This window comes from Vulpes lagopus, chromosome 2, assembly GCF_018345385.1.
Source record: "Vulpes lagopus strain Blue_001 chromosome 2, ASM1834538v1, whole genome shotgun sequence".
Taxonomy (NCBI): Eukaryota; Metazoa; Chordata; class Mammalia; order Carnivora; family Canidae; genus Vulpes; species Vulpes lagopus.
In genome coordinates this window covers 19,404,719-19,418,789 of record NC_054825.1, presented here as the reverse complement: position 1 = coordinate 19,418,789, position 14,071 = coordinate 19,404,719, and the positions used below count along the sequence as shown (strand labels likewise).

The 14,071-nt window shown below is 50.9% G+C and overlaps 1 protein-coding gene across 1 annotated transcript; it reads left to right on the top strand.

Annotated features, from left to right (window-relative positions):
- DUSP5 (dual specificity phosphatase 5) lies at nucleotides 1-12,766 on the top strand. Its single transcript, XM_041746493.1, has 4 exons — nucleotides 1-615; nucleotides 4,944-5,092; nucleotides 8,335-8,554; nucleotides 11,271-12,766. Exons 1-4 carry the CDS (start codon nucleotides 237-239, stop codon nucleotides 11,669-11,671), a joined length of 1,149 nt encoding a protein of 382 aa, XP_041602427.1. The 5' UTR covers nucleotides 1-236; the 3' UTR covers nucleotides 11,672-12,766.
- Nucleotides 12,767-14,071: the final 1,305 nt, after the last annotated feature.

Sequence of the window (14,071 nt, the reverse complement as noted above, 5' to 3'; positions counted from 1 at the left end):
CTGCCGGCGGAATCCCCGGCTTCTGGGGCGGCGAGTGGCCGGGCCGGCTGCCGAGCGCGCGGCGCGGGAAAGAAGAGCTGCGCGGCCGCTCCGGCTCCGGCTCCGGCTCCGGCTCCGGCTCCGGCTCCGGCTCCGGCGCCGGGCTCGGGCGGTCGGTGGCGCGGCCGCAGCCTCGCGGGCCGCCGCCCCGTGCCTCGCCGGCCGGCCCCCGCCGGGGCACCTACGGGGCGCGCGGCATGAAGGTCACGTCGCTCGACGGGCGCCAGCTGCGCAAGATGCTCCGCAAGGAGGCGGCGGCGCGCTGCGTGGTGCTCGACTGCCGGCCCTACCTGGCCTTCGCCGCCTCGAGCGTGCGCGGCTCGCTCAACGTCAACCTCAACTCGGTGGTGCTGCGGCGGGCCCGCGGCGGCGCGGTGTCGGCGCGCTACGTGCTGCCCGACGAGGCGGCGCGCGCGCGGCTGCTGCAGGAGGGCGGCGGCGGCGTGGCGGCCGTGGTGGTGCTGGACCAGGGCAGCCGCCACTGGCAGAAGCTGCGCGAGGAGAGCGCCGCGCGCGTCGTGCTCACCTCGCTGCTCGCCTGCCTGCCCGCCGGCCCGCGGGTCTACTTCCTCAAAGGTGAGCGCGTCGGGGCGCCCGGCGCCCGGCCCCCGCCCCCCCCGCCCCCCCCGCCCGCGGGCCCGGGGGGGGGGGGCTCCGGTGCGCTCCTCGTGCGGGGCGCCCCCCCCGCCCCCCCCGCCACCCCGCCCCCCGCAGTCTGCACCCAGGGCTGACGCGCGCCGCGGAGGCCGCTGCCCGTGCCAGCCGCGCAGCCTCGCCCTCCCACCCGCGTTCCTCGAAAGCTCCGGGCAGCCGGTCGGCCCGGGGCGGGGGTGGGGGGGTCCCGCGGCGGGGGCCGTCGGCTCGTGCCGCGCGCGCCCAGCTTCGCCGGCGTAGCCGCCCTCGCGGGGGCCGGGCTCCGAGCCTTGCTCCGGGACTCATCTGGCGGGATCGGCGGGTCGCGCCCCCGCCCCCCCCCCCCCCCCGGAGCGTGGCGCCGCGGCGTCCCCCTTCCTCCCGCCTGCACAGTTAACGTGTGCCTGGCAGTCTTCGCCGACCCCTCTTGCCTTTTTGACCCTGGCCAGCCCCTCCCCTTCCTTTCCACTGCATTTTACTGCTTTTTATTGTTTTCCTCCGGCCTCCCCGTCTCCCCTCCCAGGTCTTTCTCTAGCTCCATTTGGAACCGACAGCCTTCCCACTCTTCCTGCCCCTTCCCTTAACTGCCCCCGCCCCTGGCCCCCAGGTCATCCCCGGGGCTGGCTCCCTGACGGCTGCCAGGGGTGGGGGGCGGCCGGCCGGCGAGCCGGGATTTGGGAGAGGCGCAGCGGGCTGGTGGCCAAAGGGACTCCGTCGCCTTTGGTCTGAGTCGCCCCAGAAGGTGCCCCACGAGTCCGCCCATTACACCTGCTGGAGAGAGGACTTTGACTTCTGAGCCTCGTAGTGAGCGGGTGACTTACTTTCAGACTACAGAGCTTTGATTTCTGGATCCCTTCCTATGACTTCTCGCGCCTTGTCTTGAGTCCTTTGTAATCTCCGATGTGTAGAAGACCTAGTCCACAGTGCAGAGATGAGAGTTCAGCCGAGCTGTGCCCCAAGGCCCTGCCAACCCTGTTGCCGACTCCTTGAGACACAGCAGGGATGTGGTTCAGAACTCGGATGCAGTGAGCTGAGGATTAGGGCCCTGTTTTAAAACCATGCAGTTTGGGGAATTTCACACACTCTAGGCCAGGAGATCACACGTGCAGCCCCCACCTCCATTAGCACCTCTTACAGACTGTCCCCTGTTTATTCCTGTTAGGGAGATGACAAGCAGAAGATGGTCATCTCAGCTTGCAGGGGATGGAGAGATGCCCTCCCAGCTCTGCAGAAGTTTTCGCACTTAGCCTGGGATTTCTTTTTTTTCCTGATGTGGTTTTGTGTCCTGTTCTTAGTAACGGGTACAGGAAAAGCTACTGCCTCCCCTGTAGCATGAAAGAAATGTTCCAGGAAACCCCTCCGGGTCCTGCCTCTGCTCCCTACCCCTCTGGGGGAGTTGGGGGGGGCATGCTGACTGTTTAGTAGAAGTTACTGCCACAGGAAAGAAGGAGCTCTATAGACTCACATCTTGGGAAAATTCATGTCTAAAAAAATTTTTTTGAGAGTAACATAAACAAGTAATATTATAAAAGCACAAATGCTTTTATAAAAAAGTGAAAAAAGTGTCTTCTGCACACCATTGGGCCTGGTTGCACTCTCCAGAGACAGCCACCAACTTTTTTTTGTTCATCTTTAGACAAGCTAATTTTCCATGAGTATCTTTAAAAAAGAGGATGGTTTTGTATATTTCCAGTTCCTGCTTCTTTCACTTAACTAGATTTTGGGAGACTTGTCCATATCCGAGCATACATGTCCATTTTACTTTTTAAACCAGTTCTCTACTGGTAGCCAGTAGGTTTCTTTCAACCTCACTATTTGAGGCAGTGTGGTAGGGCATATTTTTGTCCAAACGCTTGGTGTGTGTACTATCTTTCAGTAAAATTCTGAGAATTGCCAGGTTGATCGTCGTGTGCCTTTTAAATTTCAGTAGAAATTGCTGGATACTCACTGTTTCAACAATACAAAACTTAAGTCGTTGCCCAAGAAAAATTTTATTTACTTTTCTACATCATGGCCAGATATGAATTCAGGTTTTAGTCTAGTGGCATTTCAGATCTTGGGGGCAATGCCTTTCATACTTTCCTTTAGCCTCCACACACCGCACCCCCCCCCCCCCCCCCCCCCCGTCCCCAAATAACACTAAAATGAGATGACTGAATGGCATTGTCACTGTGTATTTATATACAGTGTCCATACATCTTCTCTGTTCCCCTGGTCATGCAGCAGTGATCAAAAGCGGAATCACTCTGAAGAGGGTTGAAGCAGCTGAAAGAATTGCCACAGCTCTGGCAACTCAAGAGTGAGGCACCAAGGAAGAATGATCTGTCTGTCCATGCCTCTGAGGGGACTGGGTGAAAGAGACCACCACCTAATCTGAAGGACTCCTGACCCCAGCTTGAAGAGACAGGATCCTGTTTATCTGTCCCTCAACTACACTGAGACTCTTGGCTTGCCTGCCTTATTTTGTCAACAGGCAGGCGGAACCCAGCCCACACCCGCACCTCCTGTCTGTCCTGACAGCCATCTCTTAAGTGTGCTATTTAAAGACGAGATGTGGTGGCCTGAAGGCTTCTCTTTCCCAAGCCTCATTCTTGGGAAAGTTGGGGAGGGCCTGGGCCACTCTTACTCCTGATTCCCATCCCATATCACTCTGTCTCCTGGAACCCAAAACATTGGAGGCCCAAGCACAGGAAGTGATTTACTAACGAGGGTCACCTCTTTCAACAAAGCTGTGGGTCACTAATTCGAACATTCTCTCTGCCTCCTAGGAGGGAAAGGGCCGCCCAGGAGGGAAAGGGACGAGGGGCTACAGTGAGGGGAGGGGGAAGCTAAGCCACAAACACTACTGCCTTCCACCTCAGTCATTCTCTGACATGTGGGCTCCTGTCATGACTGGGAGGACCAGAAGCTGATCTGGGGAGGCCCATTGGGCTTTTTGTTGAAGTGACCACAGAGGAGATTGGAGTGTACTCATGGGGGCGGGGGCAGTTCCAGCAAGGCTGGGAGGAAGCAGTAATGGCAAGATGACTCATTCTAGGAATTGGCTGCAGCTTCTGGGAGGGAGCTGGAGACCGCCATGCTATCCATTAACCATTTGTCTACTGCAGGGGTTTAAAACCACTGTGGGGCGATCACAACACCCAGAGACAGAAGAAAGAGGGGACTTTGTGGAAAATACACAGTCTCAGGATGCATATTTAATCAATGATTTGACCCTAAGTGAATTATTCGGGTTAGAAAAATATAGAAGGGTTTTTTGGGGGCTCTCAGAAGCCCCTTAGGTCCTTTTGGATTGGGAGTGAGGGTTTCCCCAAGTGACGGCTGGCCTATTCACCTGGTAGCACTTGGCATGTTTTTCATTTGGTTCTTTTCCTACTGAGTGCTGGGCCTGAGATTGCTTTAATATACCCAAGTTTGTGTGCCTTGGTCACAGTAGCTTTTACCTGAACTTTCCCATCTGGAGAAGTTTAAATGTAATATAAAGGATTTTTACAGAGTCCTACCTGCCGGTAGTTCTTATCTGAGGACATGTTTTGGGGAAGATCAGAAGGGAAAGTTAATAAGGTAGAAAGGGAGGGTAGGTAGTCTTGAGGGGGAGAGAGTTTTTACTTATTGGGACTGAGAATTAAGTTCTAAGGGCCTCGTGCCTCTAGTTTGGTTTGGAGGGTAATTAGATTGATTACTCAAAATTGGACCTATAGAGAGGATTATCAGCAGTGTTCTTTAGCACCTTGGGAGTGAGAAAGGGCAGGGCTGTTTAATTGCTCTTAGTTTAAACCTCATATTAGCCCCCATTCCCTTATGAATAGAGGGGGTTCCATCCATAATCCAGTTCAGAGCTAATGGGCCAGGGATAAAACTGACCAATTTAGGCGTCTCTTGCAAATGAATGAAATTCTGCATAATCACACCTGCATTTTAGACAAACGAGTGAAAATAGCTTTTGTTTTCTGGAGGGATTTGGTTAATATTTGCCAGATGTCAGATTTCCTTTCAGCTGCTTCTGATAGACACAAAAAGTTAATGATTGCCTCTCTGAACTATAACTTTTTAGAAGAGCGAGTGTGTGTGTGTGTGTGTGGCCCATTTCTGTTTTAAAGCTATTCATTGGTTGGGCTCAATTTTTATTTTATAAGACCAGAATCTATGTTAGCTTAATATTCTTGACTCTTCCACACTGAGGGTATTGATTAATTCTGGACATTTTCTGAAAGCCTGAGAAATCAATGCTTAACATCTATCTTTTTTTTTTTTTTTTTAACCCCTTGCAGGGGGATATGAGACTTTCTACTCTGAATATCCTGAGTGTTGTGTGGATGTACAACCCATTTCACAAGAGAAGGTTGACACTGAGAAAGCCCTCATGAGCCAGTGTGGGAAACCAGTGCTCAGCATCAGCTACAGGCCAGCCTACGACCAGGTAAGTGGTGTGGAAGTACTGTCTTGGCTGCTGACTCTGTTCCTTCCTCGGCCCCCTGGCTCTTCCTCTCCCCACTCGCTCGGTGGCACTGGTTCGTTCTTTTGTGGATCAGAGTGTTGGCAGAGCCCTCTAGCTTCAGAGAGCTATGGCTTGCCAAGTTGAGTTTCCATCCAAGAGTAAATGGGCTTCTTTCCAGCAAACAAGCTGACAAGAGCAAACCGAGCCACAGGATGCTTGACAGCTTCTGGAGAAAAGGGGAAGTGAAAGATACATTATGATTAGCTGGCCTCGGAAGTGCAGAGAGGCTTCAAAATACTAGTTTAGGTTTCCCTGAAGATGTTTCAGAGCTGACTTTCAGGCTTCCTGTGTTAATCTTTGTAATTGTTCATGCTCTGCAGTTTCTGCACAACAACCTAGGACCTGTCAAGATGTGTCTTATTGTTATTTTTAACCGAAACAGGGCTGGGGGAATGGATGGCTATTTGGATGGCGAAGCAGGCCCCAAGGGTTTCTGGTGCTTACAATTCCATAAATTCTGAAGCCCAGAGAAGATCAAGAGACACCGTAGAGAATTTCAAGCTCCTACAAATATGTGGGGTTTTTTCCTTCAAAGTATTCTACTTTCCAGCAACTCTTTAAAGGCTGAAAATGTGGAAGACTCAATCAGGGTTTCCCTCCAGTGCTGGAGGATGAGGGAAAGGCGGGCAAGGATCTAAATCTGGCAGAAACCAGAGCGCGAAGCCCACCTTCCTATTTTATAGAGGGGGAGGAAAAAATGTATCTCACAGCAGAGATGATCTCTTTGCAAAGAATCCTGTAGCTGGGCTCCTGGTAACAGTAGACCCAGAACTCCTCCCTTCTCTTAACTCTGATTCTTTTCAGGGCCTTGTTCTGTTTTCCACAGAAGCAGAATTCCTTTTGGAAAGGGGCCATTCTGGGCACCTGAGTTGGTAGAAGGATCTTTTCAGGTTTTCCCCCCAAAATAATTGCATATCACAATCCTAAAGAAGGAAGATGCCTGGATGCTGTCTAAAATGACTGCCTGTCATGAGCAGAGCTCTGCCCCTGGGAATAAACTTCCCAGTAAAGCCAAGTGGCTTTCCTTGAATGGGATCCTTGGTTAGGAAGTCTGTTAGCTTGGCAAGGTGCCAGGGTTATTATTTTGTTTGTTTTCCTTTATTAAAAAAATACAGTGTATTTTATTTATTTATTTATTTACTTTTTAATTTTTGAACCCTTAACATTCAAGTTATGGGCATGTGGCTTCACTGGATTTCTGTTTTTTGTTTGTTTGGGTGGTTTACCCTCGCTTCACAGAAAGTGAAAGAGAAACAAGAATTGTCAGGATGTAAAGGCATAGCAGACGTTTGGCCAAGAGAGGACTGGGGAGGCCCTGATGTGTCTCTAGGGTTCATCTGGGGAACCCCCGAGTGCTATGAGTGCTATTTCTTAGAAGCGCGTTCGCATTGAGAGAAGCCAGGCAAGCTCGCATTAACCTTTGGGGTTTCTGAAGGCCATTGGTTTCTTCCTCTGGAGTCTAAACAGAGGGATCAGAAAAAGAAAGATACATGGTTTCAGGGGGTTGTTGTTTTAGGCTTTAGAAGTAATTGGATAAGATCCCAGGCCTGTTGTGTCAGTGTTTTCCAGGCACTAAAGAGAGGGAGACATCCATGTAGGTACATCTGAAGTGTTAAGTCCAGATGGGGCACCTGGAGGGGCTCAGCCGGTTAAGCATCAGACTCTTGATCTCAGCCCAGGTCTTAATCTCAAGGTCATGAGTTTGAGCCCCTCACTGGGTGCAGAGTCTACTTAAAAAAATATATGTATATACTGGTTGTTACTCTATCTTTTGTAAACTAGAGTTACAGAGGAGTTTGTAAACTCCTCTATAACTTCCCCCAAGTGGCCAAACTGGCCTTTGCTTAAACACTTTTTCTCAGGAAAGAAAAAGCACACACCGCATGCCAGGTAATTTGCAAATTGCGTTTTGCTGGCAGGAGAAGAAGGGGGTACCTTCTTCTACCTTCCCCTCGTCCTATGCCCCTTTCCCTGTTACGGGTCTGGCAGTTTCCATTCTGCTTTTATTCCAGGACAGGAAATGGAAATACGGGAAGCGGGTGGATGAGGGGAGAAAGGCTCCCAAAGACACAGCCACTGTCCCCCCAACCCCAGTGTTTCTAAATTTCTAGACTCTCCCATTGTTGCAGTTAACTTGGGTTTTTCTTGCCACCCTGGAGGTGCTAACACTGCCAGAGTCTGACCGGCAAGCTGTTGTTCTTTTTAACTTTGCCTCAGGGTAGATGGTCTCTGCTTCTAATTGGGATCCTCCTTCACTGGAAACCTGGTGTGTGGGTGGCCTTCCAAAAGGGTGATGATGTCAGCATCTCTCACAAATGCTCAGCCCCACGTGAGGAAGATCAGGGGTAGGAGAAACCCCTCTCCCCTTGGCTTAATAGCTTTTCTTTAAGGGTTCTAGGTAAAACAGTGGTCATTTCCACTTCCAAGAAGCATCCTTTCTTGGGGGCACATTTTATTTATTTATTTTTAAGATTTTATTTACTCATAAGACACACAGACATAGAGGGAGAAGCAGGCTCCCCATGGGGAGCCTGATGTGGGACTCAATCACAGGACTCCAGGATCATAACCTGAACCAAAGGCAGATGCTCAACCACTGAGCCACCCAGGCACCCCTTTGGGGCACATTTTAACATCTCTGAAACCCAAATGTATGTTAGGACCAATCATCCATACTCTAGGTTTGATGAAATAACACTGTAGGAACATCGGGGCTATAAAGTGGAGGTACTCGTCTTGTTGACATCTGTTTCATCTAGAAAGAAACCGAGGCTGCCCCACAGTTAGAAGACTTGCCCTGGTGCTGTCGGAGCAGCTAGAACTTGAGTGTAAGCTTCTCAGTTCTTCCCGTCACGCACATCTTCTCATCCTTATCAGCACAGGAAGGCTGTTAGCATGTCCTCTCGCCTCAATATGTATAAGTAAATGAAAATCTTTGCTGTGTGGGCTTTGCCATCACTGAGTCACAAGGCAGCAATGTCGGGTAGAAAGTCGGCCAGGATGGAGGCTCCACCCACACTCCTGGTTCAACTACCCTGGCTCTGAACTCTACCTGGAAACCAGAAAGGGAACCTCCCACCTTAATGACAAGTAGGTCAGGGTTGTTTTGTTTCCTCTCCTAAAGGAGTGAGTTAATCCAATGTTTCCTTCGCCCTTCTTTCCAGGGCGGCCCCGTCGAAATCCTTCCATTCCTCTACCTTGGAAGTGCCTACCATGCATCCAAGTGCGAGTTCCTCGCCAACCTGCACATCACGGCCCTGCTGAATGTCTCACGGCGGATTTCCGAGTCCTGCACGACCCACCTACACTACAAATGGATCCCTGTGGAAGACAGCCACACAGCCGACATTAGCTCCCACTTTCAAGAAGCAATTGACTTCATTGGTAGGTTCAGTCATTTGGGGGTGTCCCAAAGGGGCACCTGTTCTTGGTTTTGAGGTACTGATGGAGGCTCCCTTTGCCAAGAAGAAAAGTGTCTCGTATCTGCAACCACCAGGCGTTGGGGCCAGGAAGAGATGCAGCCACCAAAGAGGCAGAGGGGAGGATTCAAGTTACTATTAATAGGAGCTTTAATTTGCAAGATAAATGAATTAATATAATTTTATGGCAACACTCACTGCTGCTCTTGTTATTTTCCCTAGCTGGGCGGGAAGCAGAGTGTGTCCGTGCGTAATGCTCCACGCCAGGGAAGCAAGGGAGGGAAAGAACCATCCTAACTGTGCTTCTACGTAGGTTGGGGTATTTTTAAAAAGCAAACAGAAGGATTGAGAGAGCACCAGTTACACACTGAGCCCTGAGGGCCCTGGCAGCTTTTCACAGTTTTTGGCAGACTGCTTTAGGGGCAATTTGTTTTGCATTTTCAGCTAATTTTGGATTAAGGATAGCATTTGATCAAGCTCCATGCTCTGTGCACAGAGAAGTTGGCATCTCTTATGCCTTGTATTAGGCAGTTATCATTCGCTCCCCTGTGCAGGCCTGGAAACCTCTGGTCTCTGTCTGGAAAGGGCTTTGGGCTTTGGGTTTCTGTCTCTTCAGCCTAGCCTGGATTGTTCCCTTATTTGACAGCTTCCCCCACACCCCCAATTCCTCCCACCTCGGTGGCTAGGCTGACTTTTTTCCATTTCTGATTTGCAAGCACCACTCCCCAACCTTGTGGCCTGTCCTCCCCTTTCCATTTAACATGCATGGAGGTTGAAGCTGAGACGTGATTTTTCCTTACCTTGACTTGAGGGCTTTTAGAGGGGGAAACACAGAAATGCAGGTGTTGGGCACAGCAATAACTATTTAGGGCAGGTAGCAATTAAGAAGAGCCCTTCAGCCACATGGTGAGCCCTGTGCTCATCACACGTGGTTTCTCCTCTACAGGAAACCCGTTGGGAAAGTCACCAGAGGCAGAGGGCTAAGCCTGTCCTGGGGCTCTGAGCCTCTGGGCTGAGAGGTTTCCTTTGGATCTCTGAGAAGCAGCCCAAATGATAGGTTCAGAATGGGAAACCCTTGACGTTGTCTCCCTGACCCTGGGAATGCCTTGCCCTTCTCTGCCTGTTATTTAATTACCTAGATAGCTACTGCGTGAGCTCATGAAACCCGCCCCCATCCATTTCTCAGAAGCCTCCCTCCCCATCCTGTGTATTATGTACACAACCACACAAACCCCCACAGCCTTTTGAAAGCACAGGATGCTTTTCCTCAGACTCCTTGCCCTGCTGGTGAAAGGGGGAACTGAGCCCATACCATGCACTGGCACCTTCCCAGGGCCCTTCCACGTGGAAGGCCACGTGGAAGACAGGTCCTGAGGGGTAGAACAGAAGCAACTCTAGGCCCTTTGCTTTCTTGGACATGTCACTGGGCAATGAAAAGCTAGTCTACAAGGAGCAAAGGGAAATCGGGAGTCCTGACCCTACAATCCTAAGGGTTGAGGGTTGAACAAATTTACAGGAAGTTTTTTTGAGTCAGACTAAATTGGGGGTACCTCTAATGAGCTCCACTGAGTATGGCCTTTGGGACTTGGGTTCTGTTGGGGAAGCTCCAGGGTTCCTCCCTAACTTGATCCAAATTGATCTTTTCAAACTTGTGAACTTGGGGAGGGAGGGAGGGAGGTAAGGGAGCTGACTTGATTTGCCCTTAAGAATCTTACATGTTTTTGTGTACTGTGGCCTTTCACAGTGCCAGGTACATCAGACTTCCTGTGTTGTGATGTTGTAATAGTTTCCTCACTAGCAAGACAGGGAATTGGAAAGACTGTTTTTTTTTGTGGTTTTTAATTGATGTGTACATATATGTGTAACCTTTTGCCCCTCCTTTTTAACTGTTGTAATTCTTCCGGGGTGGGGGGAGGAGTGGAACAGAAAAGGAGGCCACCCCCTTGACATATTGAGCTAAAGAATGCTAACTCGTGGTGGTAGATTTACAGCAGTGTCTCCCATTGTTGTGCAAGATGGAGTTTGCGAAAGCCATCTCAATCCCCTGGTCTAGTAAGCGTCACTTAGCCAGGGCTGTAATTAGTGGCTGTGCACTATTCATTGGACGTTCGGTGGTGGGAACTCTGGGAGCTGAGCCAAACATCTCGCCCTGGCACAGCCAGATAGGGTGCCCAGGGAGGCTGGTAGGCCTCTAGCAGGAGGGGTGGGGCTAGGTGCTTCCTATGAGAATCAGATCCCAAGAGGCAGGAATTGCTTTTCTGAGCCAGTCTTTAAACCTGCGACCATCTCAGGAAAATATACATACCCAGTAGATTTGCATGCAATGTCAAGGATTTTCTAGTGGCCTCTTGAAACCCATTTCAGGAACCAAGTTAGGATGGCATCTCCAGGAAGGGATTATTACTCCAGTCTAGCACCTTCAGGGGCAAAATCTATGCAAGTATCCTGGAGAACAGGGAAGCACCTCTAAAGATTAGAGAGGTCCCACATGGGGATAGACTCTCCTGGGACCCCAAAAGCTCTGTCCCTGCCAATGAGCATTAGACTCTGTGGGAACCTCCACCTTTGGGCAGATGTGATGTTTTGATAACTAGGTCACTTTTGTGTTTAATTCTTGTATCTTTGGCATTGCCTTTGGGTTTCAGTCCCAACACCTCCTCACTGTCTTTTCTTCCTTCTAGATTGTGTCAGGGAAAAGGGAGGCAAGGTCCTGGTCCACTGCGAGGCTGGGATCTCCCGCTCGCCCACCATCTGTATGGCTTACCTCATGAAGGCCAAGCAGTTCCGCCTGAAGGATGCCTTCGATTACATCAAGCAGCGGAGGAGTGTGGTCTCGCCCAACTTTGGCTTCATGGGCCAGCTCCTGCAGTATGAGTCTGAGATCCTACCTTCCACGCCTCAGGCTCCTTCCTGCCAAGGGGAGGCAGCCGGCTCTTCATTCCTCGCCCATTTGCAGACACTGAGCCCTGACATGCAGGGTTCCTACTGCACGTTCCCTACCTCGGTGCTGGCACCCATGCCCACCCACTCAACAGTCTCAGAGCTCGGCAGGAGCCCCATGGCCACGGCCACATCCTGCTAAAACCAGGATGGGGGAAGCAGCTGAGCCCCAAGAACAACTGTGATTCTGCTTTTTTTAAACTCGTGGACATTTCATACCTGTGCAATACTGAACACCTCACTGGCCCGCCACCCCAGTGGGACAGTGAGTGGTCACCAGGCTTGCAAACGAACTTCACATGTACAGTGGGGATAGGTTTTGGGGACCGAAGGAAGGCCAAGCCATTATGAGAGCACAGCACGTGCCGACTACTGTACTTCCAGACCCCCTGCCCTCTCAGGACCGCCCAGGCCCTGCACCTCCAAGCTCGCCTTTTCATTTCAAGCGCAAGGCAATAAATACCCACAGCAACGTGGGAGAGAGCAGTTGCTAGACCAAGAGAAAAGGCAGTTACGAAGCCAAGTTGTTCTGAAGGAAGCACAATTTCCACCTTACTTTTTTAACTTTGGCAGTCTCTGCATCTGTCTCTTGCTTCAGGGCATAAGCTGATCACCACCCAGTCAGGAAAATAACCCCTCCAGGGTGTGGAGGGACAAGATCGAGATGCTTATTTGAACCCTCACATGGTTTTGAGACTCCCTCTTGGGTCCCGTGTGAAGGCAGGTGGTTAAAGTAGCAAGACGTTGACCTGTCTGGGTGTCCTTTCCACTGGGGGTTCTTCCCTAACTTTGGACTTCGCATGATTCTTATTCATACTTGAACCTTTCTCGTCACCCCCCTCCTCAAAGCATCTCTTGTGTCATTCGAAAAGAGCTCTTCAGACCTTAGACCAAAAATCACCCCTTTGAGGGGGTGGCTGTGGGTGCCAAGAGTAAAAGGGACCCGCTGTGTCCGGGTCACTGGCATTGAACTGGTCGTTTCCCCAGCTTGCTTTCCTTAATGTGTGCTCGTCTTGTCTCTTGTGACACATGTTTTCTTCCCTACCCCTGGGGGTTGTCTTCAGGCTGTGGACTTCTGGGGTTTGCAGATTTTGTAATGTGGTACTTTTTTTGTCTGTAGTTTCTCTCTCCAGGGGAAAAGGCAATAATTTCCTAAAATCCATATGAATGTGAAGAAAAGCAGTATGTTACTGGGTGTTGTTTTTTTATAGTGCAAAATAAAAAGATTAAAAGAAAACACTTCTTCATGCTGGTAAGTTGGGATAATAAGGTAGGAGTACTTTTAGGTGAGGACCCAGCCTCTTTCACTGGATCCAAACACTCTTTCCAGGTGAGCACTAGGGTGATGGTGGACATGCTACTGTAGGCGTGAGTCTGCGTGTCTGCTTGAGAGCTGGTGGTCTTAGGGATACAGAATATTGCTTTCCAACTGAGAGGCTTCCCTAAGCTCCCTTGCAGTAGGAGTCCTTAGGCGCCGGCCACATGAAGAGGTGGTCAGAGCATCCACCCACTCACAGCTCTTCACTCCCACAAACCTGGGCAAGGTGGTCTCCTTGAACCTCAGATGCCTCATCAGTGAAATGAGCTAGAGGATCCCGAAGGTCCCTTAAAGCTCAAGGCCTTGATTGTAGCAAACCCGAGTGCCAAGCTTGTGGTCAACCTCCTAGTGCCTGGCACATGGCAGAAACAGTAAAATTTGGAAAAATGCCCGAGGAACAGAGAAGTGAACTAGGTGACAGTTCACCATACAGGCCTGTCTCTCCCCCTTCTTTTTTACCCTTGGAACTAATTCTGCCAGGGAATTCCCTCAGTGAGTGAGTGGGTTTAAGTCCAAGGCTGTATCAACTTGCCTACTCAGTTGTTTTCCTCTGTTGGAGGAAGGTAGGAGCAATACTGACTTCTTCCCACACCTGCTGAGGCCTCTGTCCCAGCCTAACTCTTGGGGCCTGTTTTCCTAATCAGGACCTGATGTGGGAATTCTAAACATACCCCTCAATTCTGGGGGACCCAAAGAGCTGGCCAGCTCCCCTCTCAGGCACCATGTCCACAAATAGCAAGATGGCAGCCTAGCCCAGGGGAGCCTGGCTCTTTCTAAACATGTCACCTCCAAGGCTTGGCTTGAGGCCTTGCTCTCTGCAAGCCTTTCGTTTTCACCACTCCCTCCACAGATGCCTTGGAAAGAATTCCATTCGCACTAGAGAGGCTGCATTTCCTTCACCTTGTGCACCTCAATCTGCATAATCCAAGTGGGGATTTCACAAAGTGAAGAACATTGGCCACGAAGCGTGAAGTCTTGGCTTCTAGCCCTTGCCCTATAACCCCTAACCCTAACACCTTTGGAGCTAATCTCAGCCCTGCTGGACTGAAATGCTCCAGGGCTTGGGCTAGTTCCTTCCAGGGTTTCAAATCCCTGAGCCTCTGCTCGGGCCTTGGAATGTGGCCCGGAAGCCTATCCAGGTGCGCAGTGGCCACAGGGACCTGGAGCAGGGAGAGCCAAGGGGTGGGAAGCTGGGTGCAGGCTGGGGTGATGTGCTAAGCTGCG

Excerpts from the sequence above, each read along its gene's own strand:
- DUSP5 (XM_041746493.1), top strand. The coding sequence starts at position 237 with ATGAAGGTCACGTCGCTCGACGGGCGCCAGCTGCGCAAGATGCTCCGC. Across the intron at positions 5,093-8,334 it reads ACAGGCCAGCCTACGACCAG|GGCGGCCCCGTCGAAATCCT; the intron begins GTAAGTGGTGTG and ends CCTTCTTTCCAG. Across the intron at positions 8,555-11,270 it reads AGAAGCAATTGACTTCATTG|ATTGTGTCAGGGAAAAGGGA; the intron begins GTAGGTTCAGTC and ends TCTTCCTTCTAG.